This window comes from Entelurus aequoreus, linkage group LG10 (genome assembly GCF_033978785.1).
Source record: "Entelurus aequoreus isolate RoL-2023_Sb linkage group LG10, RoL_Eaeq_v1.1, whole genome shotgun sequence".
NCBI lineage: Eukaryota > Metazoa > Chordata > Actinopteri > Syngnathiformes > Syngnathidae > Entelurus > Entelurus aequoreus.
In genome coordinates, this window is record NC_084740.1 from 51,372,535 (window position 1) to 51,399,852 (window position 27,318).

The 27,318-nt window shown below is 41.0% G+C and overlaps 2 protein-coding genes across 5 annotated transcripts in view; both read left to right on the plus strand.

The window, feature by feature from the left end:
• Positions 1–2,402: 2,402 nt before the first annotated feature.
• si:dkeyp-73b11.8 (BPTI/Kunitz domain-containing protein) lies at positions 2,403–15,003 on the plus strand. The gene is made up of 6 exons (XM_062061894.1): positions 2,403–2,430; positions 9,831–10,022; positions 12,533–12,709; positions 12,786–12,830; positions 14,231–14,309; positions 14,394–15,003. The coding sequence occupies exons 1-6, from the start codon at positions 2,403–2,405 to the stop codon at positions 14,476–14,478; spliced, it is 606 nt and encodes a 201-aa protein (XP_061917878.1). The 3' UTR covers positions 14,479–15,003.
• A 5,428-nt stretch (positions 15,004–20,431) lies between these two features.
• usp3 (ubiquitin specific peptidase 3) overlaps positions 20,432–27,318 on the plus strand; it is a 46,455-nt gene continuing 39,568 nt past the window's right edge. For all 4 annotated transcript variants that reach the window (XM_062061156.1, XM_062061155.1, XM_062061153.1 and 1 more), the window contains exons 1-5: positions 20,432–20,878; positions 20,984–21,044; positions 25,236–25,364; positions 25,517–25,600; positions 25,668–25,749. In XM_062061156.1, coding sequence (XP_061917140.1) covers positions 20,788–20,878; positions 20,984–21,044; positions 25,236–25,364; positions 25,517–25,600; positions 25,668–25,749 — 447 coding nt within the window. In that variant the 5' untranslated portion in view covers positions 20,432–20,787. The remainder of the gene's footprint in view (positions 20,879–20,983; positions 21,045–25,235; positions 25,365–25,516; positions 25,601–25,667; positions 25,750–27,318) is intronic.

Genomic DNA, 27,318 nt, shown 5'->3' on the forward strand with positions numbered 1-27,318 from the left:
AATCCAATGAGCCAGCTTGTACCTAAGTTACGGTCAGAGCGAAAAAAGATACGTCCTGCACTGCACGCTAGTCCTTCACTCTCACGTTCCTCATCCACGAATCTTTCACCCTGGCTCAAATTAATGGGGTAATCGTCGCTTTCGCGGTCCGAATGGCTCTCGCTGCTGGTGTAAACAATGGGGAATTGTGAGGAATACTAGCTCCTGTGACGTCACGCTACTTCCGGTACAGGCAAGGCTTTTTTTATCAGTGATCAAAAGTTGCGAACTTTATCGTCGATGTTCTCTACTAAATCCTTTCAGCAAAAATATGGCAATATCGCGAAATGATCAAGTATGACACACAGAATGGATCTGCTATCCCCGTTTAAATAAAAACAATTCATTTCAGTAGGCCTTTAAGTTGGGGTCCACGTTAATCAATTCATGGGATTCAGATGAAAAGATGGTACCGGTACTTTTCAAAGGCAGTATAGTACCTATTTCAATCAATTAGTACTTTATCAGTAAAGGTATACCGAACAACCCTAGTACACACACACACACACACACACACACACACACACACACACACACACACACACACACACACACACACACACACACACACACACACACACACACACACACACACACACACACACACACACACACAGCATATCTGTCTACTTCCTTTCTACCACAGGTGACGGCCTCATTATATACTCAGTATTGGGCCTTTTCTGCTTGACTTATCAAAAGGTAAACAAGCAACCATGTGTTATACAGTATTACGGTGAATAGTGAGAACGTTTTTATCAATCACTTCTAAACAGAAAGACTGTGGTGAGATGGACCTTGAGCGTTTACTAGAAGTTCACATGAGTGGAATTACTTATAGTAGACATAAAAGTGGAGCAGCAAAGCACAAGGACAAAGAAAAAAGAGAACAAGGAAAAGTCAAATTACATAAACCGGACACATTTTGTTGGTCGTCATGGAGATGAACCCAACGTGGTTGCCTGCCAAATGCGTCAATACTGCCAGCAATAGAGAGCCACATTTCCAGGTAACAATTTAATTCTAACGATTACTGCACTACACTATAACAGGGTTTCCGCAGGGCATTTAAAAGCATTAGAGGTCATTAAATGTATTTTGCAAAACTTTAGGGCTAAAATTGCATTAAAAAGCATTACATTCAGCATTTTTAAAGAGATTTATCAACATTTAAAAAATTAACTTCTGGGTATATTATATTGATTTAACGCTCTTATTGACTCCATTGTTAGAATTCAGATAGTTGGGATTTTGCTAACGTTTAGTTACGACTCAGAATGCATAAATTATGAAAAACATATCCCTTTAATAATTTTTCTTCATCCTGTGATTGTGTGGCAAAAGTGAGAAAATGAATACAAGAAAAGGCAGATGATATTAATTGAACTAAAGAAATAAATCATTAAAAACTTAATTGAACGTGTAGCTGACTTGGTGAGGCAGTTCTAGATCACTGCTAGTCTGCACCATACCGAAGCAAATTGAGCCGATAACGCCAACAAAGGCATTCAAATATAAACTTAAGGGCGGACATTTATCCATGAAAATATGAAGAAGCTGCTAATGGTGTGTTTGACAGAGAACCACCTTAAAGGACATACCGTAGAAGTACACTCTCCCAAAAAAACGTTGAACATTTATTAAATGAAAATTATTATTACATTATTTCATCAAATGAATACGCTAAGGAGGATGCATGTGCATGTACGAGTCAGTCTGCCCCACAACAAGAGGATAGAGAAAAGGACAGAGCTTATTGACTACAACATTGGACTACAGTGGCAGACTCATGCAAAGATCTTCGGGTGAATTTCTATCATGTATGGAGATATCCGCTGACGTCACAGTTCAGACAACGTCAGAGGATAAGCAAATTCCAAACGGTTCCTTTGGAGGAAGTATGAACGAAGGCAAATTATTTTACGAATATTTCCGCAATGCCTCCACGGTTTTCAAAGTTTGAAAACTTATGGGGAACCCAAATACACTAAAGCGGGTACCATCAGGTAAGAAATGTTGGTTTTGCATAAGTAGGTCCCCTTTGAAGTTTACACCAGTATTCTTGTAAGACCTCGATAGTATAATGTGTATGGTATATTACCTGATAAAACACAAATAGTATAAATTAAGGAAGTCTTGATCAACATTGCTTGGGTGCGGCCGGAGAGGACCCTTCGTATCGCGCATGCATATAACCCGGAAGCAGATACCATTCAATAAAAACGTAGCAATGTTCAATTTTAGGACTAGATGGAACAGTCCCATGATACAAAAACCTGAGTAGAGTGGTAACAGTAGGCTACATCCATCGGAGCTGCTTTAATGCGGTTATGGTGTTGGACCTGGTTGGGTGTGATTGCAAAATGGGGGACAGAGAAGAGGAGGGAGATGGTTGGTTGACAGCTTCATTGGGGTCATCAGGAGGGCACCCTCCTTCACAGGTGGTTCAATGACAGGCCCACGACACCTACAGAGGGCTCTTTGGCAACACCTGGCGTCCCAGGTGAGCCCCTTCCGCTTTCAACCATTATGTGCTGTAGGTCGTACTAGAGCTCCAGATGGTGTCGCTCCTCTTTACCCACAGGCACCAGGGTTTGGCCTCAAACTCCAATGTCCTTAAAGGCCTACTGAAATGATTTTTTTTTATTTAAACAGGGATAGCAGATCCATTCTATGTGTCATACTTGATCATTTCGCGATATTGCCATATTTTTGCTGAAAGGATTTAGTAGAGAACAACGACGATAAAGTTCGCAACTTTTGGTCTCTGATTAAAAAAAGCCTTGCCCCTACCGGAAGTAGCGTGACGACACCGGAGGAAGGGCTGCTCACATTTCCCCATTGTTTACACCAGCAGCGAGAGAGATTCAGACCGAGAAAGCGACGATTACCCCATTAATTTGAGCAAGGATGAAACATTCGTGGATGAGGAACGTTAGAGTGAAGGACTAGAATGCAGTGCAAGACATATCTTTTTTCGCTCTGACCGTAACTTAGGTACAAGCTGGCTCATTGGATTCCACACTCTCTCCTTTTTCTATTGTGGATCACGGATTTGTATTTTAACCCACCTCGGATACTATATCCTCTTGAAAATGAGAGTCGAGAACGCGAAATGGACATACACAGTGACGTTTATCTCCACGACAATACATCGGCGAAGCTCTTTAGCTACTGAGCTAACGTGATAGCATCGGGCTTAACTGCATATAGAAACAAAACAAATAAGTCCCTGACTGGAAGGATAGACAGAAGATCAACAATACTACCAAACTCTGGACATGTAACTACACGGTTAATGCTTTCCAGCTTGGCGAAGCTTAGCAATGCTGTTGCTAACGACGCCATTGAAGCTAACTTAGCTACGGAACCTCGACAGAGCTATGCTAAAAACATTAGCTCTGCACCTACGCCAGCTCTCATCTGCTCATCACGACCCGTGCTCACCTGCGTTCCAGCGATCGACGGTACGACGAAGGACTTCACCCGAACACCGATGCGGTCGGCGGCCCGGAGACGGAGGAAGTCAAGGTGAGGTCGGCGGCTAGGGCGTCTGCTATCCATCTCAAAGTCCTCCTGGTTGTCTTGCTGTAGTTACACCGATCCGACCTACAACTTTCTTTGCAGTCTCCATTGTTCATTAAACAAATTGCAAAAGATTCACCAACACAGATGTCCAGAATACTGTTGAATTTTGAGACGAAAACAGAGCTTTTTGTATTGGATTCAATGGGCTCCGAATACTTCCGCTTCAACCGTTGACGTCACGCGCAAACGTCATCATATCGAAACGTTTTCAGCCGGAAGTTTGCCGGGAAATTTAAAATTGCACTTTATAAGTTAACCCGGCCGTATTGGCATGTGTTGCAATGTTAAGATTTCATCATTGATGTATAAACTATCAGACTGCGTGGTCGGTAGTAGTGGGTTTCAGTAGGCCTTTAAGCAGCCTGGTGGTTGTCCGGCCCTCAAAGCATCTGCAGCCAACTTCCACTGGGCAGACCTTGGCTTTCCATCCATTCTGCTCAGCATCAGCTGCCAGCTCGCAGTGTCCTTAAGGCTTTTGTGTTCAAACAGCCTCCCAGGGAACCGTGAGTTCTATTATGTACACGATGTGCAGTGAGGAGGACCAGAGCTACCTTGCTATCTCTGAAGGAAAGCAGAGCTTTTGATTGAGATCCACCGCCATTTTCCAGTCATGAGCCCCTCCGAGCTGGCCTATGTCTGGTACATGGCCTTTAGTTGACTTTGCACCTTCTCGGATGAACTCTCTTGTGGATGTATGATGTAATGTTGGCGGGGGCAGGGCATTGATCTTCACCCAGCTGGCCTATGACGTGGCTGCTAGGCACTTCAGGACCTGGTTGTGCCACCGGGTGTTGTGCCTTTGTGACAGACTTGTCTTGCAGCCAACGAGAATGGGTTTGAGGTTAGCTGGAGATGGACAGAGGGGGCATGTGGGGTCCTCTCCGTACCACTGTTTGAGGTTAGAGGGGGAGGGAAGGAAATCATAAGTGGAGCGTAAGATGAAGCAAATGTGAACTGCCCCCATGCCCAAGAGCTCCCTCCATGAGACCTTTCTCCTCTCAACTCCTTCCTAGCTCATCCACTGTCCTTGCTTGACTTGTGAGACAACCTTTGCACATATTGCTGCATGCTTGTGCCAACGTACCTCCTCCACAACCAGCCAGCGTTGCTGAGCTGGAGCAGCATTATGCCACGACGGTCTGCTCTCACAAAGGCCCAGGCCTCCTCTCCCACAAGGCCGACTATGTCTGTGCCTAAGAATTTCTTTTGCTTGCAGAGTAGTTGCCGCTGCAATCCATTTTCTTCAGGTCACCAGGGTAGGAGCTGTTTGGGCAACGCATGGGTCACGAGACTCTGTTAGCGTCATTTATAGCCTTATCTTTGTACACTTAAACTCCTCTACTAGGCTGGAAACAGGAGGCTCCACCTCTTCCATACAGCATTTGGGAAGACCCAGCCACTTCCTGGCAAATGAGCTAACCACACTCTCCAATTTTTCTACCTTTGTTGTTGGTATGTCATAGATGGTAAGAGGCCACATTAGCCTGGGAAGCAACCCAAATTGGAGGGACCACAGCGTCAACCAGCCAGAAAGCATGGTCTTATCAATGTTTTCAAGGCCAGTTATGGTATCCTGCTTGAGCTGGTCCACCTGCTCTGTGTCTTTGAGGTAGCTTGATACCAACATCCAAGACTCTTGACAGGTTTCTCAGACACTGTTGGTATAGCCTCCTCACCCACACAGACTCAATATTCCATCATCTTACCCCTCACAACCGAGATGCTTCTGGACTTGCTTGGCTTTATATCTATTCGGGCCCACTGGATGTTTTCTTGCAGGTTGTTCAGCAGCCGCCTAGCAAACGCCTTGGTTGTGGTAAGGATGGTCATATCATCCATATAGGCTCTGACGGGCGGGAAACGAAGACCTGATTTAATCTTCTGACCTCCTACCACCCACCTAAAGGCTCGGATGAAGATTGTAATGAACAGGATACTTTGTATTTGCTTCACAAATGAAAAGAACAAAACATTTTGAAGTGCATCGACGGTAGAAAAAAATAAATAAAAATGTATTTAAGAACGTAGCTAAGGAAATGTAGAATGCCGGCTTAATTTGGACTCCCGAACGAAATACGAATGAGATGAAAGACAATGAAGCAAGTATATTAAAGGTCTACTGAAATGAAATAGTTTTATTTAAACGGGGATAGCAGATCTATTCTATGTGTCATACTTGATCTTTTCGCAATATTGCCATATTTTTGCTGAAAGGATTTAGTAGAGAACAACGACGATAAAGATCGCAACTTTTGGTATCTGACAAAAAAAAAGCCTTGTCTGTACCGGAGGTAGCGTGATGTAGTCAGTTGAACATTTCCGCAAAGTTCCCTATTGTTTACAGTGATGGCGGCCAGAAGTGAGAGCGATTCGGACAGAGAAAGCGACGATTTCCCCATTAATTTGAGCGAGGATGAAAGATTTGTGGATGAGGAAAGTGCAAGTGAAGGACTAGTGGGGAGTGGAAGCGATTCAGATAGGGAAGATGCTGTGAGAGGCGGGTGGGACCTGATATTCAGCTGGGAATGACTACAACAGTAAATAAACACAAGACATATATATACTCTATTAGCCACAACACAACCAGGCTTATATTTAATATGCCACAAATTAATCCCGTATAACAAACACTTAGGTGTTTGTTATGCTAGCTCCTAGTTCCTAGCTCCCGTCCATATAACCCGCCAATACAATTCAAACACCTGCACAACACACACAATCACTCAGCCCAAAGGACCGTTCACCTAACCCAAGGTTCATAAAGCTTATATATTTAACCAAAGTTACTTACGTGACACGCACGTACGGGCAAGCGATCAAATGTTTGGAAGCGCAGCTGCGTACTCACGGTACCGCGTCTGCGTCTGTGTATCCAAATCAAAGTAATCTTGGTAATAGTCTGTGTTGTCCCAGTTCTCTACAGGCGTCTGTGTATCGAAGTCAAAGTCCTCCTGGTAAGAGTCTCTGTTGTCCGAGTTCTTCGATCTTGACTGCATCTTTCGGGAATGTAAACAATGAAACACCGGCTGTGTTGTGTTGCTGACTTCCCTCGCAAAATACTCCGCTTCGCACCGACAACTTCTTTGCTTGCTCAGCTTCTTTCTCCATAATGCAATGAACAAATTGCAACAGATTCACCAACACAGATGTCCAGAATACTGTGGAATAATGAGATGAAAACGGAGCTATTTTTATTGGCTTCAATGGGGTATCCATACTCCATTTATATCTGCAGTTAATCCCGATAATATCACGTTAGCTCCGTAGCTAAAGTGTTTTGCCGATGTATTGTCGTGGAGATAAAAGTCACTGAATGTCCATTTCGCGTTCTCGACTCTCATTTTCAAGAGGATATAGTATCCAAGGTGGTTTAAAATACAAATCCGTGAGAGGGGGGGGCACGGTGCTGTTCACCTCTACCACCTGTTCCCTCCCCTCCAAGTAAGATTGCATCCAGCTCGATGAGGTTTTGTTAAATCCGATTGCTCTGAGCTTATCCAACAGTATAGCGTGGTTAACGGTGTCAAAGGCCTTCTGAAGGTCCAGCATGACCATGCCGCAGTATTTGCCCGCGTCCACCTCATGTTTGATGTGGTCGGTCAGATAGAGAAGGCATGTGTCAGTGGAGTGGTTAGTTCTGAAGCCGGATTGGAATTTGTACATGAGTTTATTAGTGGCAAGGTAACCATCGACCTGTTCATAAACTATTTTTTCCATTACTTTCTAAATGGAACTGAGAATAGAAACAGGTCGGTAGTTGCCAGGTTCCAATTTGCTTCCTTTTTGTACAGCTGCGTTTGGTTTGAAACAAATATGTGTATTTGTTACATCCTACTACTGTTTTTTACTGGTTGATACTGTAAGTGCATTTTTCTACAGCACCACATTCAGTAGAAGTGTTCAATTTAAAGGCCTACTGAAAGCCACTACTACCGACCACGCAGTCTGATAGTTTATATATCAATGATGAAATCTTAACATTGCAACACATGCCAATTCGGCCGGGTTAACTTATAAAGTGCAATTTTAAATTTCCCGCTAAACTTCCGGTTGAAAACGTCTATGTATGATGACGTGTGCGCGTGATGTCAATGGTTGAAACGGAAGTACTCGGACACATTGAATCCAATACAAAAAGCTCTGTTTTCATCTCAAAATTCCACAGTATTCCGGACATCTGTGTTGGTGAATCTTTTGCAATTTGTTTAATGAACAATGAAGACCGCAAAGAAGAAAGGTGTAGGTGGGATCGGTGTATTAGCGGCGGACTACAGCAACACAACCAGGAGGACTTTGAGATGGATAGCAGACGCGCTAGCCGCCGACCTCTCCTTGACTTCCTTCGTCTCCGGGCCGCCGACCGCATCTAAGATCGGGTGAAGTCTTTCGTCGATCGCTGGAACGCAGGTGAGCACGGGTGTTGATGAGCAGATGAGGGCTGGCTGGCATAGGTGGATAGCTAATGTTTTTAGCATAGCTCTGTGAGGTCCCGTTGCTAAGTTAGCTTCAATGGCGTCGTTAGCAACAGCATTGTTAAGCTTCGCCAGGCTGGAAAGCATTAACCGTGTATTTACATGTCCATGGTTTAATAGTATTGTTGATTTTCTGTCTATCCTTCCAGTCAGGGTTTTTTTTTTTTTTTTTCTATCTGCATTTAAGCACGATGCTATCACGTTAGCTCCGTAGCTAAAGAGCTTCACCGATGTATTGTCGTGGAGATAAAAGTCACTGTGAATGTCCATTTCGCATTCTCGACTCTCATTTTCAAGAGGATATAGTATCCGAGGTGGTTTAAAATACTAATCCATGATCCACAATAGAAAAAGGAGAGAGTGTGGAATCCAATGAGCCCTTGTACCTATGTTACGGTCAGAGCGAAAAAAGATACGTCCTGCACTGCACGCTAGTCCTTCACTTTCACGTTCCTCATCCACGAATCTTTCATCCTCGCTCAAATTAATGGGGTAATCGTCGCTTTCTCGGACCGAATCGCTCTCGCTGCTGGTGTAAACAATGGGGAAATGTGAGGAGCCCTTCAACCTGCGACGTCACGCTACTTCCGGTACAGGCAAGGCTTTTTTATCAGCGACCAAAAGTTGCGAACTTTATCGTCGATGTTCTTTACTAAATCCTTTCAGCAAAAATATGGCAATATCGCGAAATGATCAAGTATGACACGTAGAATGGATCTACTATCCCCTTTTAAATAAAAAAAAATCATTTCAGTAGGCCTTTAATTCACTTGTTTTGTTTTAGTACTAAATAAAAATACACACAAAAAGAGCGCCACAACCTGCTGTGTATCTGGACCCGCCCTTATGAATGACAGTTTTATCCTAACAATGATTAAGGATGTGGGTGTCTATTACCGTCGTCAACGTTGGTTTCAGTTGAAGGTAGAAGGGAATTGTGGGTCCAAAGATCAGCATTGACAGCCTGCTCTTGCTGTAGTCTACAACTTTGGCTCAGTGGTCAAGAGACACCTCTGAGACGAGCTGGACGATGAAGCACCTACTACTTTCTGCCATTGTCTTTGCTGTGTTCCACATTGGCTATTCGGCAATACCAGGTGGGTCCATCTGTTTTCTAATCGAAGTGGAGCTATTTCCATAGATCTGTAAATATAAGACCTCTAGGTAATACAAATGCTAAACTACTTGGAGTTGGGGTTCATTAAATATATGACAATGATTGGGTTTTGGTTTGATTTAAACTTGCGTCCATCCTTGTGAGAGGACTTCAGTCCTTTTTAGTGCATGATGGTGTGGCTCCTCGGTTTCTTTCTATTTTCTTCAAGAGATTACATTTTGATTTGAAGTAAGCTCTGACAGAATGAGGAGTCAAATACAAATATGTGCTAGTAAAACACAGTCTGAGGTCTTGAACATCAACTTGCTAGACTGGCGATTAAAGCATTTAGCATTGGCTGACTTTTCATTTGAGTCTCGATTATACATATTAAAATAAAGCTTGATAGAGGAGACGAACTATGAAATGCAGGAAGTATAAAAAAAACGTACCATAACTGGTGTTTTTTATTGGGGTCATAAAAAAAGGGAGTGGGTGATAAAGTTAGTCAAACATTTCTAGGCTGGTGGCTTCATGGACGACATGACAATAATATGTCACGTTGTTATCACCAGTCCTGTGCAGCCAACACCACTTGGCGCCTAACATGTGATGTCTTTTCACCACCCCTACAGACTTTTGTCACCTGGAGGAGGATGAAGGTGTGGGAAGCAGCTTCATCATTGCGTTGCACTACAGTTCCACGGAAAACAGGTGCAATCCCTTTATATACAAAGGCTCAGGGGGCAACGCCAATCGTTTCCTAAGGGAACAAGACTGCATGAGGAACTGCTCGGCCATAGTAGACGGATACTACCCCACAGACGGTAAGAGGATGTGACCCATGAACAATAACAAGATCTGATAGCTCAGTTGCAGCTCATGTAATTCTATTCTGTGTTATATGTCTTTTATGTTGCACCATTGCGCCAAGTAAAATTCCTAGTTTGTGAAACCCCGTTTCCATATGTGTTGGGAAATTGTGTTAGATGTAAATATAAACGGAATACAATGATTTGCAAATCTTTTTTTAACCCATATTCAGTTGAATATGCTACAAAGACAACATATTTGATGTTTTTGTGCAAATAATCATTAACTTTAGAATTTGATGCCAGCAACACGTGACAAAGAAGTTGGGAAAGGTGGCAATAAATACTGATAAAGTTGAGGAATGCTCATCAAAGACTTATTTGGAACATCACACAGGTATGCAGGCTAATTGGGAACAGGTGGGTGCCATGATTGGCAGCTTCCCAAAAAATGCTCAGTCTTTCACAAGAAAGGATGGGGCGAGGTACACCCCTTTGTCCACAACTGCGTGAGCAAATAGTCAAACAGTTTAAGAACAACGTTTCTCAAAGTGCAATTGCAAGAAATTTAGGGATTTCAACATCTACGGTCCATAATATCATCAAAAAGTTCAGAGAATCTGGAGAAATCACTGCACGTAAGCGACATGGCCGGAAACCAACATTGAATGACCGTGACCTTCGATCCCTCAGACGGCACTGTATCAAAAAGCGACATCAATCTCTAAAGGATATCACCACATGGGCTCAGGAACACTTCAGAAAACCAATGTCACTAAATACAGTTGGTCGCTACATCTGTAAGTGCAAGTTAAAGCTCTACTATGCAAAGCGAAAGCCATTTATCAACAACACCCAGAAACACCGCCGGCTTCTCTGGGCCCGAGATCATCTAAGATGGACTCATGCAAAGTGGAAAAGTGTTCTGTGGTCTGACGAGTCCACATTTCAAATTGTTTTTGGAAATATTCGACATCGTGTCATCCGGACCAAAGGGGAAGCGAACCATCCAGACTGTTATCGACGCAAAGTTCCAAAGCCAGCATGTGTGATGGTATGGGGGTGCATTAGTGCCCAAGGCATGGGTAACTTACACATCTGTGAAGGCACCATTAATGCTGAAAGGTACATACAGGTTTTGGAGCAACATATGCTGCCATCTAAGTGTCGTCTTTTTTCAGTGCTTATTTCAGCAAGACAATTCCAAACCACATTCAGCACGTGTTACAACAGCGTGGCTTCGTAAAAAAAGAGTGTGGGTACTTTCCTGGCCCGCCTGCAGTCCAGACCTGTCTCCCATTGAAAATGTGTGGCGCATTATGAAGCCTAAAATACGACAGCGGAGACCCCGGACTGTTGAACGACTGAAGCTCTACATAAAACAAGAATGGGAAAGAATTCCACTTTCAAAGCTTCAACAATTAGTTTCCTCTGTTCCCAATCGTTTATTGAGTGTTGTTAAAAGGAAAGGCCATGTAACACAGTGGTGAACATGCCCTTTATTTATATAGCCCTAAATCAGATATGAATGCTCAATGTTGATAGAGGTGTTAAATTAACTTCATTCATAGCATGAAGACAATGGCCACACCGTTTCAATGGAGATCTGCTTTGGAAATGAAGTACACTTTAAATGTTGTCAAATATATATACAGTACAGGCCAAAAGTTTGGACACACCTTTTCATTCAATGCGTTTTCTTTATTTTCATGACTATTTACATTGTAGATTGTCACATCAAAACTATGAATGAACACATGTGGAGTTATGTACTTAACACAAAAAGGTGAAATAACTGAAAACATGTTTTATATTCTAGTTTCTTCAAAATATCCACCCTTTGCTCTGATTACTGCTTTGCACACCCTTGGCATTCTCTCAATGAGCTTCACCTGCTCAGTGGCCTTGTGGTTAGAGTGTCCGCCCTGAGATGGGTAGGTCGTGAGTCATACCAAAGACTATAAAAATGGGAGCCATTGCCTCCCTGCTTGGCACTCAGCATCAAGGGTTGGAATTGGGGGGTTAAAACACCAAAATGATTCCCGGGCGTGGTCACCGCTGCTGCTCACTGCTCCCCTCACCTCCCAGGGGGTGAACAAGGAGATGGGTCAGGATAATTTAACCACACCTAGTGTGTGTGTGTGACAATCATTGATACTTTAACTTTAAGCACACCCGTGAAGTGAAAACCATTTCAGGTGACTACCTCTTGAAGCTCATCGAGAGAATGCCAAGAGCGTGCAAAACAGTAATCAGTGGCTATTTTGAAGAAACTAGAATACAAAACATGTTTTCAGTTATTTCCCCTTTTTGTTGTTAAGTACATAACTCCACTTGTGTTCATTCATAGTTTTGATGAAAATAAAGAAAGCACATTGAATGAGAAGGTGTGTCCAAACTTTTGGCCTGTACTTGTATATTCAAAAAAATAGCACACCTCTCCACTGATAAAAGTTGAATTACCCCACCTAGTGGAGACGAGTGAGCATCATTGATGGAAGATGATGTGTTTTGTCCTCCTGCAGCAACGACGACTTGTCTCTTGAAGAAGACCGATGGTGGATGTAGCGCCCGATTTCTGAGATACTACTATGATTCTGTTCATGGCAAATGCAAAAAATTCCTCTGGACCGGGTGCCATGGAAACGGAAATCGATTTTTTGACCATGACAGCTGCAATGCCACCTGTGCTGGTGTCCATGGTGAGTGCAAAGCTCACCCTAGACCGTATTTGTGTTCCAGGCTCATGCTTTTATGAATGACGCGTCCTGTTTTCAGATGACCGTGAGGAAGAAGAGGAGGATGAGCCAGACACCCCGATTGGTAAACAGAAACACATTTAAAGGCCTACTGAAATGAATTTTTTTTATTTAAACGGGGATAGCAGATCCAGTCTATGTGTCATACTTGATCATTTCGCGATATTGCCATATTTTTGCTGAAAGGATTTAGTAGAGAACATCGACGATAAAGTTCGCAACTTTTGGTCTCTGATAAAAAAAAGCCTTGCCTGTACTGGAAGTAGCGTGACGACACCGGAGGAAGGGCTGCTCACATTTCCCCATTGTTTACACCAGCAGCGAGAGCGATTTGGACCGAGAAAGCGACGATTACCCCATTAATTTGAGCGAGGATGAAAGATTCGTGGATGAGGAACGTGAGAGTGAAGGACTACAGTGCAGTGCAGGACGTATATTTTTTCGCTCTGACCGTAACTTAGGTACAAGCTGGCTCATTGGATTCCACACTCTCTCCTTTTTCTATTGTGGATCACGGATTTGTATTTTAAACCACCTCGGATACTATATCCTCTTGAAAATGAGAGTCGAGAACGCGAAATGGACATTCACAGTGACTTTTATCTCCACGACAATACATCAGTGAAGCTCTTTAGCTACTGAGCTAACGTGATAGCATCGGGCTTTACTGCATATAGAAACAAAACAAATAAGTCCCTGACTGGAAGGATAGACAGAAGATCAACAATACTACCAAACTCTGGACATGTAAATAAACGGTTAATGCTTTCCAGCTTCGCGAAGCTTAATAATGCTGTTGCTAACGACGTCATTGAAGCTAACTTAGCTACGGAACCTCGACAGAGCTATGCTAAAAACATTAGCTCTGCACCTACGCCAGCTCTCATCTGCTCATCACGACCCGTGCTCACCTGCGTTCCAGCGATCGACGGTACGACGAAGGACTTCACCCAATCACCGATGCGGTTGGCGGCCCGGAGACGGAGGAAGTCAAGGTGAGGTCGGCGGCTAGCGCGTCTGCTATCCTCAAAGTCCTCCTGGTTGAGTTGCTGTAGTCCGCCGCTAATACACCGATCGCACCTACAGCTTTCTTCTTTGCAGTCTCCATTGTTCATTAAGCAAATTGCAAAAGATTCACCAACACAGATGTCCAGAATACTGTGGAATTTTGAAATGAAAACAGAGCTTTTTGTATTGGATTCAACGGGCTCCGAATACTTCCATTTCAACCATTGACGTCACGCGCAAACGTCATCATATCGAAACGTTTTAAGCCGGAAGTTTGCCGGGAAATTTAAAATTGCACTTTATAAGTTAACCCGGCCGTATTGGCATGTGTTGCAATGTTAAGATTTCATCATTGATATATAAACTATCAGACTGCGTGGTCGTAGTAGTGGCTTTCAGTAGGCCTTTAACCAGGATGATTGGATTGACTAACTTGGTGGGCATCCTCTTCTACAGCAATCATCTGCGGGGTCTTGCTTGCCGTCATCATTATTTCCATCTTCACTACGGTCATCGTCCTGACTGTCCAGTCAAAGTAAGAGCATTCGAATAATTGGACAGGATTTGGAACAAAGTGCATGCTGACTAACATTTTCCAACATGTTACTGTGCTCCTTAGCCAGAAACAGAAGAAGACCACAGCAAGAAGTAAAGATGGACAGCCGGATGCTCCTCTGAGGAGCCAGAGTCTAGAAATGGCATAACCCTACACTTAAACCAATTTACATTTATTATACTTAAACAATTTGAACAGTTTTTTATACCGTATTTTTCGGACTATAAAGGCGCACTTAAAATCCTTTCATTTGCTCAAAGCTCGACAGTGCACCTTATAACCCGGTGCGCCTAATGTACGAAATCATTTTGGTTGTGCTTACCGACCTCACAGCTATTTCGACTCAAGTAAACAGCACCAAAGTTGTATATGTTCCATTGAAAATTATAGAACATTACACACGGCGCTCAAAAATCTATCAAAATGTTTTAGTAGGACTTTGGTAAGCTATGAAGCCACACCGCTTGATGGATTGTACTGTGCTTCAACATACCAGTATTATTATGCTGTGTGTATAAGGTAAGACATATTATCTGGCGTTTTGTTTCGCAATATTATGCAAAAGCAACTTTTCTGACCTTCTGGTATCTGCTGATCTGCATTTGGGATCTGCGTAAGTCCTGAAATTTTGCGCACGTCCGCCTTTGTAGTCCGTACAGACGCCTTAGTTCAGTGGTCCCCAACCTTTTTGTAGCTGGGGCCCGGTCAACGCTTGAAAATGTGTCCCACGGACCGGGGGGGGGGGGTTTAGTTTTTTTCCATAAAGAAATACAATAATGTTTGCTTGCGGACTGTATCCCTGCAGACTGTATTGATCTATATTGATATATAATGTATATATTGTGTTTTTTATGTTGATTGAATTATTATTATTATTATTATTTATTTTTTTTTTATTTATTTTTTTTAGAATTAATTTTTTTATTTTTTTTATTTTTTATTTTTTTATTTCTTGCGCGGCCTGGTACCAATCGGTCCGCGGACCGGTACCGGGCCGTGCCCCGGTGGTTGGGGACCACTGCCTTAGTTGATAAGCATCTTTTTTTCCTCTATCTTCTTGTTATGTGTTGAAGAGGTTCATTTAGCCTACTAATGTGTATTTATAAATGGTTGATTTATATAGGCTAGTAAGGTAAAGTTTTGTACCTGACAAGTTTCGGCTATCTTGCTTCTGCAGTCCTCAGAGGTGTCACGTGATGTTAGTGTGACGTCATCTGTGACGTGTTATATGGAAGAGGAAGGAAGGCTGGAGGAAGGCTGCAGAAGCAAGATAGCCGAAACTTGTCAGGTACAAAACTTTACCTTACTAGCCTATATAAATCAACCATTTATAAATTCTTGTTATGTGACATTCATCCTCCGCTGTTGCCATTTCTAATATAAAGTAGTGTAAAGTTCTTACTTATATCTGTCCTTAAACTCGCTATGAAAGCACTAAAACATACCGGTGTAGTGAGTTTACATTATCCACCCAAGGAACTTTACTTATTAGAGAGTTCCGGTCGGACGTTTTTTTCATCGGACACATTTCCGGCGTTGTTTTTGTTTCCGGATGAGGAGATGCTGCTCCGTTGTTGATTTAAGTAAATTAAGTGTGAATGTCATTAAAACAGTTAGCGCCATCTTTTGACACTTGTTCCACTCCCGTCCTTGCACGCTACACCGCTACAACAACGATGACGGAGAAAAGGCGCTGTCCAAGGTGAGCCACGTAAATAATACACGCCCACAAAATGGCGCATCCTGAAGCGACTGTCAGAAAGCGGCTTGAAGATGATCTGTAAAACATCATCTATGCAAAATTTTGACCAAAGAACCACCATTTAGAAACAAATCATAATTTGACCCCTTTAATGCGCCTTATAATCCGGTGCGCCTTTTGTATGAAAATAGACCTGACCAGACCCGCTCATCGGCAGCGCGCCTTATAATCCGGTGCGCCCTATGGTCCGGAAAATACGGTACATTAGTATAAAAGTCATGACAATCTTTAACATGTGTTTTGGGGGCTCGTGGGTTAGAGGTATGCTTTTGCATTCATCTAATAGACAGGCCATGTGAAATGTAATTGATCCAATTTTAATGAATGATTAGTCACTGACATAACATAACATGCAGTCTGTGAACTCTGAATTAGTGTTTAATACAATAAATGTTGTATTTTTAGGTTTTTTTTGGGGGGGGGGGGGCTTTAAGGATGCTGGTGAATAAATATTAAAATGTGGCAACGTGTCATCTTTTCTTTTTAACACTATCAATTTTCACAATAGCAATTTTAGTATAACAAAGGGCACCCCTCTCTTGTCTCTACAACTGTTGTCAAATCAAAATGATATTGATAATGCACATTATATAGGTTTTTCATTGTAACAGTCAATGAAAATAGGAGTTTCTTTGAAGGAATGGGATTTATAAAACTTTAAAAATATTATACAGAGGCAACAATGTACAATAAAAACACAATTTGGCACATTCTTCATGTGCTGTTAACTGCATGCATATTGAATATGCATAGTGTTAGTGTATAGTTAATATGTGCACATTGAAGACAATAAAAAGCAATGCTTCTCAATTATGTTCTGTTACGACCCCAACCCCACTGCAACTATAAATAGCATCAAAACTGTTAGTACACCTCTGCATAATTGTGTCCTTAACATTAAAGAACAAAACAAAAAAGAAATGTAGATATCTAAGAACAAAGAATAACTAACATTGTTTTTACGCCGTAACAGAAAAGATGCATTAAGTGCATTAATGTGTCTAAAATTAAAAATATATATTTATATCCCAATTTATTTGACCGACTCGAACATTTGAAACTGAAAAATGTAATTCAATAAATAATAATAAATATGAATTGATCATCAACATTAAAGGCCTACTGAAATTAAATGTTTTTATTTAAACGGGGATAGCAGATCCATTCTCTGTGTCATACTTGATCATTTCGCGATATTGCCATATTTTTGCTGAAAGGATTTAGTAGAGAACATCGACGATAAAGTTCGCAACTTTTGGTCGCTGATAAAAAAAAGCCTTGCCTGTACCGGAAGTAGCGTGACGTCGCAGGTTGAAAGGCTCCTCACATTTCCCCATTGTTTACACCAGCAGCGAGAGCGATTCGGACCGAGAAAGCGACGATTACCCCATTAATTTGAGCCAGGATGAAAGATTTGTGGATGAGGAACGTGAGAGTGAAGGACTAGAGTGCAGTGCAGGACGTATCTTTTTTCGCTCTGACCGTAACTTGACACGACGTCCACAGTTTCCAAAAACAATTTGAAATGTGGACTCGTCAGACCACAGAACACTTTTCCACTTTGTATCAGTCCATCTTAGATGAGCTCAGGCCCAGCGAAGCCGACGGCGTTTCTGGGTGTTGTTGAGAAACGGTTTTCGCCTTGCATAGGAGAGTTTTAACTTGCACTTACAGATGTAGCGACCAACTGTAGTTACTGACAGTGGTTTTCTGAAGTGTTCCTGAGCCCATGTGGTGATATCTTTTACACACTGATGTCGCTTGTTGATGCAGTACAGCCTGAGTGATCGAAGGTCACGGGCTTAGCTGCTTACGTGCAGTGATTTCTCCAGATTCTATGAACCCTTAGATGGTGAAATCCCTAAATTCCTTGCAATAGCTGCTTGAGAAAGGTTTTTCTTAAACTGTTCAACAATTTGCTCACGCATTTGTTGACAAAGTGGTGACCCTCGCCCCATCCTTGTTTGTGAATGACTGAGCATTTCATGGAATCTACTTTTATACCCAATCATGGCACCCACCTGTTCCCAATTTGCCTGTTCACCTGTGGGATGTTCCAAATAAGTGTTTGATGAGCATTCCTCAACTTTATCAGTATTTATTGCCACCTTTCCCAACTTCTTTGTCACGTGTTGCTGCCATCAAATTGTAAAGTTAATGATTATTTGCAAATAAAAAAAAATGTTTATCAGTTTGAACATCAGAGATGTTGTCTTTGTAGCATATTCAACTGAATATGGGTTGAAAATGATTTGCAAATCATTGTATTCCGTTTATATTTACATCTAACACAATTGCCCAACTCATATAAAAACGGGGTTTGTAAGTATATAATATAATATAATAATATAACATATCAGTATATATTATATACTGTATATATAATATGTAAAATTGACATATATTGTATATATTATATGAAAATATAATATAATATAATAATATATCAGTATATATTATATACTGTATATATAATATGTAAATATTACATATATGTTATATTTTATATTGCTACTATGGTACATTTTTAGTCTACTTAATAACTGCATTATCCTGTCCATCCTCTGAAACTGAGCTACTTTGTGGAACAATTTCCCTTGTGGATCAATAATGTTTGTCTAAGTCCAAGTCTACGTCTAAATTGGCCCTCACTTAGTCAGTCAGTTTAGGAAATTGGCTTAAAATACACAAAAAAATAAGTCAAATCGACTCAGTGTATTAAATAACATTTTATTTCCTGACAAAAGCTTGGCGCAAAAGCAAGGTTCATTCAGAAAATGGTTGCCGACTCTGACCTCTACTGTTGTAATGTGGAACTACACGCAGTGGCTGTGAAATTCAAGAATGACGTCGTATTAGCAGACACCACATTGGCTGCAGGGACGCAGGAAATTCGGCAGCCATCTTGAAAGGGGCATCCACTCCTATTTCAGCAGTAGAAACAAGGAAGAAAAACACGAAGTGTCCAATGATTGTTCAGCATATTCTCGCTCAAGTCGGCGGACCGTGAAAAACAGGTCACAAGGTATTACTTTTCACAGGTATGAGTGAACATTACTTTTGGTTGTATTTTGTGAATCGAATATTACTGTACTGTATTCATGCCCACCAGCTAAATTGTTGCCAGCTAGCTATAAGCTCAAATGAAAATTAGTTTAGTATTTAGAAAGTTATGACGGATTAAAGGCGGTGACACGTCAGCACTCCTACCCACTTCTCTAAAGTGGGCTGGCTCAAGGTGGAGGACAGAGTTAAACAACTTGCACTGAGCCTAGTCTATAAAATCCACTACACCTCCCTGATACCGAAGTACATGTCAAACTACTTCCTTAACGTAAATGACCACCATAACCACAACACCAGGGGGAGCTCCACTAACCACGTTAAACCCAGATTCCGAACTAACAAAGGTCTTAACTCATTCTCTTTCTATGCCACATCAATGTGGAATGCACTCCCAACAGGTATAAAAGAAAGGGCATCTCTATCCTCCTTCAAAACCGCAATAAAAGTTCACCTCCAGGCAGCTACAACCCTAAACTATAAAAACCCTCCCCGGATTGCTAATAATCAAATGTAAACAATCAAATGCAGATACTTTTTCTTATGCCTTCTGATCTCTCTCTCTCTCTCTCTCTCTCGCTCTCTCTCTCTCTCTCTCTCTCTCTCTCTCTCTCTCTCTCTCTCTCTCTCTATGTCCACTACTTGCTGTCCATATCCTACCCCCCCCCACACCCCTGATTGTAAATAATGTAAATAATTCAATGTGATTATCTTGTGTGATGACTGTATTATGATGATAGTATATATGATAGTATATATCTGTATCATTAATCAATTTAAGTGGACCCTGACTTAAACAAGTTGATTGATTGATTGATTGATTGAGACTTTTATTAGTAGGTTGCACAGTGAAGTACATATTCCGTACAATTGACCACTAAATGGTAACACCCGAATAAGTTTTTCAACTTGTTTAAGTCGGGGTCCACTTAAATTGATTCATGACACAGATATATACTATCATATATACTATCATCATAATACAGTCATCACACAAGATAATCACATTTAATTATTTATATTATTTACAATCAGGGGTGTGGAGGGGGGGGGACTTATTCGGGTGTTACCATTTAGTGGTCAATTGTACGGAATATGTACTTCACTGTGCAACCTACTAATAAAAGTCCCAATTAATCAATCAAAGCAGATGGAGATGTTGCCCCTTTCAAGATGGCGGCCCCACGTCTCGTCATCGCCAATAGGCAGTCGCGTCGATGCGGCGTCATGTGTGACGTCACGCAATACGACTAAAAAAATAAAAACCAGTGTCAACTTCCGTAAACGTCACTTCCTGAAGTTGTTTCTATATGTACGGGGCGATTGCTTGTGGTTTGGTATTTATTTATTTATCAATTACCTTCACAAGTTGACCATACATACAACATGTCTAGGTGTAAACAACATTGCGGGTGTTTCATCTGACCAAAGCTCACCCATCGATTGTTGTGGGAAAACAACGTATTTTGACGTTTGGGCGCGAAAAAGACGGAAACGTGCGACCATAAATAGAAGCAGGCTAGCTAACTTGAGCTAGCACTTTATGTTAAGTGGCTAAGTATTGTTAGCTGACATTTTAATTTGTAGCCGGGCACTTCACTTTATCGCGTCCTTTTCGGCGAGTTAAACAACATGGAATGCCCTCATTTGAGCTCAAACGTGAGCTCTGTTGGAGACTTTTCTCGGCTGCCTAACGGTGCTCCTTCCTCTTGGTGCTGCAGCGGTGAGTGGCAGTAACTGTTAACATATAAAACAACATAGCAGCCACATGTTTTACTGTAGGCTGCACACCTTTCAAAACTAACTTGAGCTTGTTGATCTTGTCCAGTTTGCAGATCTAATAAAAGTCCATGGCTCTGCCTCTCCTGCTTGATGGTCCACTGTGGACGGTAAGGCTATGTTAGGCTTCCTAGATCTATCATGTTTATTAGCAGTTTCCTAGACAGGCACAATCTAAACATGGCATCATTTGAGCTGCCCTTATATTAAATAGATTTGGTTGTTTAGATGCATCCATTCACCCATCCCATTTCTTCACTGACTGTCATAATTCGGGTCACTGGTGAGCAAAAGCATACCCCAGTTGACTTTGGGAGAGGCTTGGTCCACAGTGCATATACAGTACATATGACTTGTCCAGGGTATACGCTGCCTTCTGCCCGTGTGCAGCTGAGATAGGCTTCAGCACCCCCCATTACCCCGTAAGAGACAAGCGGTAGAAAATGGATGGATGTATGTATGGACAACCCACCATTCACATTCACTCCTAAGGGCAGTTTTAGAGTTTTAGAGAGCCCAGATGTTCTAGTGGAGGTTGATTATTAGATATAGTCTAATTTTACACCAAAGTATATGTTCGTCCCTCGATTAACACGATTAATAGGGACATGACTGCGATAAACAGATTTCCCGGAAGTAGGATTATTATTAATACATCTAATATTTTCACAGTTGTCTCACTATCAACATGTATTTCAATACCTTTAAAAATAGAGGAAACCACAAAAAAGTGACAAATGAGTGAGAGAAGAGCCTGTCTACAAAAAGTTTGGGATTTCACCATTGTTGCTATTTTTTTATCTGTCACAACACTCGTATGCCTAATCAATAATCACTAAACTCAACAAACAAGGAAGGCATGATTTCTGCGTTCACGTGACCGTGTCATGTAACTGGGCAATAAAACGGAATCCGCTGATAAACACAAAATAATAACGGGGTAATTGTCATAAATGTAAGTGAAATTATGTAATTGTGAGGAGAAGAAACATTTATTTGGGAAAATAATGTGTCCGGTAGCACTCATTTATCTCCAACACACAGTATCAACCTCTGCCACCTCGTCCTGATAAACAATATGATTGTCAATACGGTCATTTTCTTTACAGACTGTCATAATTCGGGTCATTGGTGAGCAAAAGCATATCCCAGTTGACTTTGGGAGAGGCTTGGTCCACATGGCATATACAGTACATATGACTTGTCCAGGGTATACCCTGCCTTCCGCCCATGTGCAGCTGAGATAGGCTCCAGCACCCCCCGCGACCCCATAAGGGACAAGCGGTAGAAAATGGGTGAATGGATGTCTGGATAACCCACCATTCACATTCACTCCTAAGGGCAGTTTTAGAGTTTTCAAGAACATGCTTGCCAGAGTATCCGGAGAAACCCCCCCACAATCTCAGGGAGAACATAAAAATTCCGCCCAGATGTTCTAGTTGAGGTTGATTATTAGATATAGTCTAATTTATACACCGAAGAATACATTCGTCCCTCCTTTAACACGATTAATAGGGACATGACTGCGATAAACAGATTTCCCGGAAGTAGGATTATTATTACTAAATCAAATATTTTCACAGTTAATAGTGTTGTCTCTGTACCAACATGTGTTTCAATACCGTATTTTCCGGACTATAAGTCGCAGTTTTTTTCATAGTTTGGCCGGGGGTGCGCCTTATACTCAGGAGCGACTTATGTGTGAAATGATTAACACATTAGCGTAAAATATCAAATAATATTATTCAGCTCATTCACGTAAGAGACTAGACGTATAAGATTTCATGGGATTTAGCGATTAGGAGTGACAGATTGTTTGGTAAACGTATAGCATGTTCTATATGTTATAGTTATTTGAATGACTCTTACCATAATATGTTACGTTAACATACCAGGCACGTTCTCAGTTGGTTATTTATGCCTCATATAACGTACACTTATTCAGCCTGTTGTTCACTATTCTTTGTTTATTTTAAATTGCCTTTCAAATGTCTATTCTTGGTGTTGGCTTTTATCAAATACATTTCCCCAAAAAATGCGACTTATACTCCAGTGCGACTTATATATGTTTTTTTCCTTCTTTATTATGCATTTTCGGCAGGTGCAACTTATACTCCGGAGTGACTTATTCTCCGAAAAATACGGTACACAAAAAGCACACACTCGATGGTAAAATGAGTGTAAACAGTAAATAACGGAATTAAAATGAATTAAAACGTAAAAACTTAATTTTATTGTATTTTTTTATATTGCTGTTATTTAAATTTTATTTGAGATAGGCTCCAGATCCCCCGCGACCCCAAAAGGGACAAGCGGTAGAAAATGGATGGATGTTATCGCTATTACTATTATTATTTTACTTGTTGTGGTTTATTTGTTACTAATTTATATCCAGGTTTTTTAAAACTGTTTATAAAGTTGAGTTTTGGTGGTACAACAAATACTCATTATTTCAAATGAATAATCTACAAGTTAATCATGATTACAATATGAATCAAAGTAATCGTGACAATTAGTTTTGCCATAACCGTCCATCCCTTTTGTCACCAAGGTGCCTCACAATTAGAAGGTCCTGGGTTCGATCCCCGGGCTCATGGTCTTTCTGTGTGGAGTTTGCATGTTCTCCCCTTGACTGCGTGGGTTCCCTCCGGGTACTCCGGCTTCCTCCCACCTCCAAAGACATGCACATAGGTTGATTGGCAACACTAAATTGGCCCTAGTGTGTAAATGCGAATGTTGTCTATCTGTGTTGGCCCTGTGATGAGCTGGCGACTTGTCCAGGGTGTACCCCGCCTTCCGCCCGAATGCAGCTGAGATAGGCTCCAGCAACCCCGTGACCCAGAGAGAGACAAACAGTAGAAAATAGAGGTGTGTATGCAGTGTTTCCCATAAACTACCAACATACCTGTGGCAGTGGGGGCGTGGCTATGGGTGTGGTCACCATGACATCATCAAGTAATTTGCATAATTTACTACAATGATATGATTTTTTCTAAAAAGGCTCAAAAAATGTATACTTACTAATTAATAATAACAGTTTTGTTTTAAACGTCCATCCATCCATCCATCCATCCATTTTACAATATAATTACAACACTTTGTGTACATATTTATATACAGATTTGAACAATAAGTTATTCACTGAAATATATTTATTAATCGTGGTTCTTACAAAAAATATATCTTATAAAATATAAAAGCTAAAATGTCTCTTAAAGCTCTGCCCCTTTAATTAGTGCTTACTAAATAATTTAACTTTAGCCTACTACTACAACCATATTGTTTACCAGCAACATAAAGTGAAACAGAGGCAGAGGTGTCCTGCCACAGTCAGTAACAAATAAACAGAAAACAGTAGTGGTCAAATACAAATAAGGCAAAAAGAGAAGTATCCTACACTTCTCTTTTGTAAAGTAAATCTGAACAGCCTATATGGGCATCTACATCAACTATATGATTTGCCTGAGAAGCTGGACAGGACAAAAAAAAAAAAAAAAAGGTTTTTTTTTTTTTTTATTTGTGGCGGACGTAATTCTTTCGTGGCGGGCCGCCACAAATAAATGACTGTGTGGGAAACACTGGTATGTATGTGTATGTATGTGTGTGTATATATATATATATATATATATATATATATATATATATATATATATATATATATATATACACACTACCGTTCAAAAGTTTGGGGTCACCCAAACAATTTTGTAAAATAGCCTTAATTTCTAAGAACAAGAATAGACTGTCGAGTTTCAGATGAAAGTTCTCTTTTTCTGGCCATTTTGAGCGTTTAATTGACTCCACAAATGTGATGCTCCAGAAACTCAATCTGCTCAAATGAAGGTCAGTTTTGTAGCTTCTGTAACGAGCTAAACTGTTTTCAGATGTGTGAACATGATTGCACAAGGGTTTTCTAATCATCAATTAGCCTTCTGAGCCAATGAGCAAACACATTGTACCATTAGAACACTGGAGTGATAGTTGCTGGAAATGGGCCTCTATACACCTATGTAGATATTGCACCAAAAACCAGACATTTGCAGCTAGAATAGTCATTTACCACATTAGCAATGTATAGAGTGTATTTCTTTAAAGTTAACACTAGTTTAAAGTTATCTATATATATATATATATATATATATATATATATATATATATATATATATATATATACATATATATGTGTATGTGTGTATATATATAAAAATGTGTGTGTGTGTGTGTGTGTGTGTGTGTGTGTGTGTGTGTACAAATATTATGTATGTTATATTTTCTGAATGTATATATGTTATATTTTTTAGATATGTTAACGGCGATGCAAAAAAGCACTTTGAAGAGAATCAAGGTGCGGGAAACAGCCAAAAGAAGGCCGAAAAAGAGAAAGGACAACATTCAGTTTGCATGGATTCCAGCAACTACAGTGTGTTTTGGTGAGTGTCTGGTTGACAATAATCAAAAGGTTTCCCCAAAACAGTTGTTTTTCCTACTCAACCCAAGGATTAAAAATGTATATATTTTTTTAATAACAGAATTTGAAATTGTGTTTTCTTGAAGACTATAGACTCTAATGTAGACTTTATAGTTACAGATGTGATGAATTTGTTGTCAATGACACCAAACTATGGCATGTGCAGAAAGTGCGGGAGCATCTCCAAACCCTGGAAAAGTGAGCGCAACATTTTTACACACAAACCGTGCAACGTTTTAAATAAGATGTTTTCCATCTTTTTTAGCTCATCCCTAATGGGTGACAGACAGAGAAAAAGAAAACTCCAGGACAACCAAGCTCCAGACAAGAAAATGTTGAAAGAGAATGTAATGGCATTTTATTTACCTTATTTAACTTTAGATTTTAAAGGGAAACTGCACTTTTTTGGAATTACGCCAATTGTTCACTATCATTATGAGAGACAAGACAGTCGTACATTTTCTTTTTAAGCAGTCATACTCCTAAATAAAAGTCTGCTTACAATGTAGTATATGGGAGGTCCTCTATCCCGCCCATAAAGCCCTCCAAATAACCACCCAAAAACCGCCAACAATACTCCTTTTACATTTTGTGATTTAACCAAGTATTAGTGATATTGTTATTATGTGCACTATCACAGACAAACTATTTATAGTGCCGCTGTGGTCTCAGAGAGGTTAACTAGCTTGTGTGGCTATTTTAACATCATCGGCTGGTGAGCTGCTTTCTTGCCTCGGAGCTCGTGGAAATGTAATCTCGATCTTAAAGGCCTACTGAAATGAATTTTTTTTATTTTAACGGGGATAGCAGATCCATTCTATGTGTCATACTTGATCATTTCACGATATTGCCATATTTTTGCTGAAAGGATTTAGTAGAGAACATCGACGATAAAGTTCGCAACTTTTGGTCGCTGATAAAAAAAAAGCCTTGCCTGTACCGGAAGTAGCGTGACGTCGCAGGTTGAAAGGCTCCTCACATTTCCCCATTGTTTACACCAGCAGCGAGAGCGATTCGGATCGAGAAAGCGACGATTACCCCATTAATTTGAGCCAGGATGAAAGATTCGTGGATGAGGAACGTGAGAGTGAAGGACTAGAGTGCAGTGCAGGATGCATCTTTTTTCGCTCTGACCGTAACTTAGGTATAAGCTGACTCATTGTATTTCACACTCTCTCCTTTTTCTATTGTGGATCACGGATTTGTATTTTAAACCACCTCGGATACTATATCCTCTTGAAAACGAGAGTCGAGAACGCAAAATGGACATTCACAGTGACTTTTATCTCCACGACAATACATCGGCGAAGCTCTTTAGCTACGGAGCTAATGTGATAGCATCGTGCTTAACTGCAGATAGAAACAGAAGAAATAAACCCCTGACTGGAAGGATAGACAGAAAATCAACAATACTATTAAACCATGGACCTGTAAATACACGGTTAATAATTTCCAGCTTGGCGAAGCTTAACAATGCTGTTGCTAACAACGCCGTTGAAGCTAACTTAGCAACGGAACCTCACTGAGCTATGATATAAACATTAGCGCTCCACCTACGCCAGCCAGCCCTCATCTGCTCATCAACACTCGTGCTCACCTGCGTTCCAGCGATCGACAGAAGGATGAAGGACTTCACCCGATCATCCGTGCGGTCGGCGGCTAGCGTCGGCGGTTAGCGTCGGCGGCTAGCGTCGGCGGCTAGCGTCGGATAGTGCGTCTGCTATCCAAGTCAAAGTCCTCCTGGTTGTGTTGCTACAGCCAGCCGCTAATACACCGATCCCACCTACAACTTTCTTCTTTGCAGTCTTCATTGTTCATTAAACAAATTGCAAAAGATTCACCAACACAGATGTCCAGAGTACTGTGGAATTTTGAGATGAAAACAGAGCTTTTTGTATTGGATTCAATGGTGTACC

Excerpts from the sequence above, each read along its gene's own strand:
- si:dkeyp-73b11.8 (XM_062061894.1), top strand. The coding sequence starts at position 2,403 with ATGGGGGACAGAGAAGAGGAGGGAGATG. Across the intron at positions 2,431-9,830 it reads CAGAGAAGAGGAGGGAGATG|ACTTTTGTCACCTGGAGGAG; the intron begins GTTGGTTGACAG and ends CCACCCCTACAG. Across the intron at positions 14,310-14,393 it reads GTCCTGACTGTCCAGTCAAA|CCAGAAACAGAAGAAGACCA; the intron begins GTAAGAGCATTC and ends TGTGCTCCTTAG.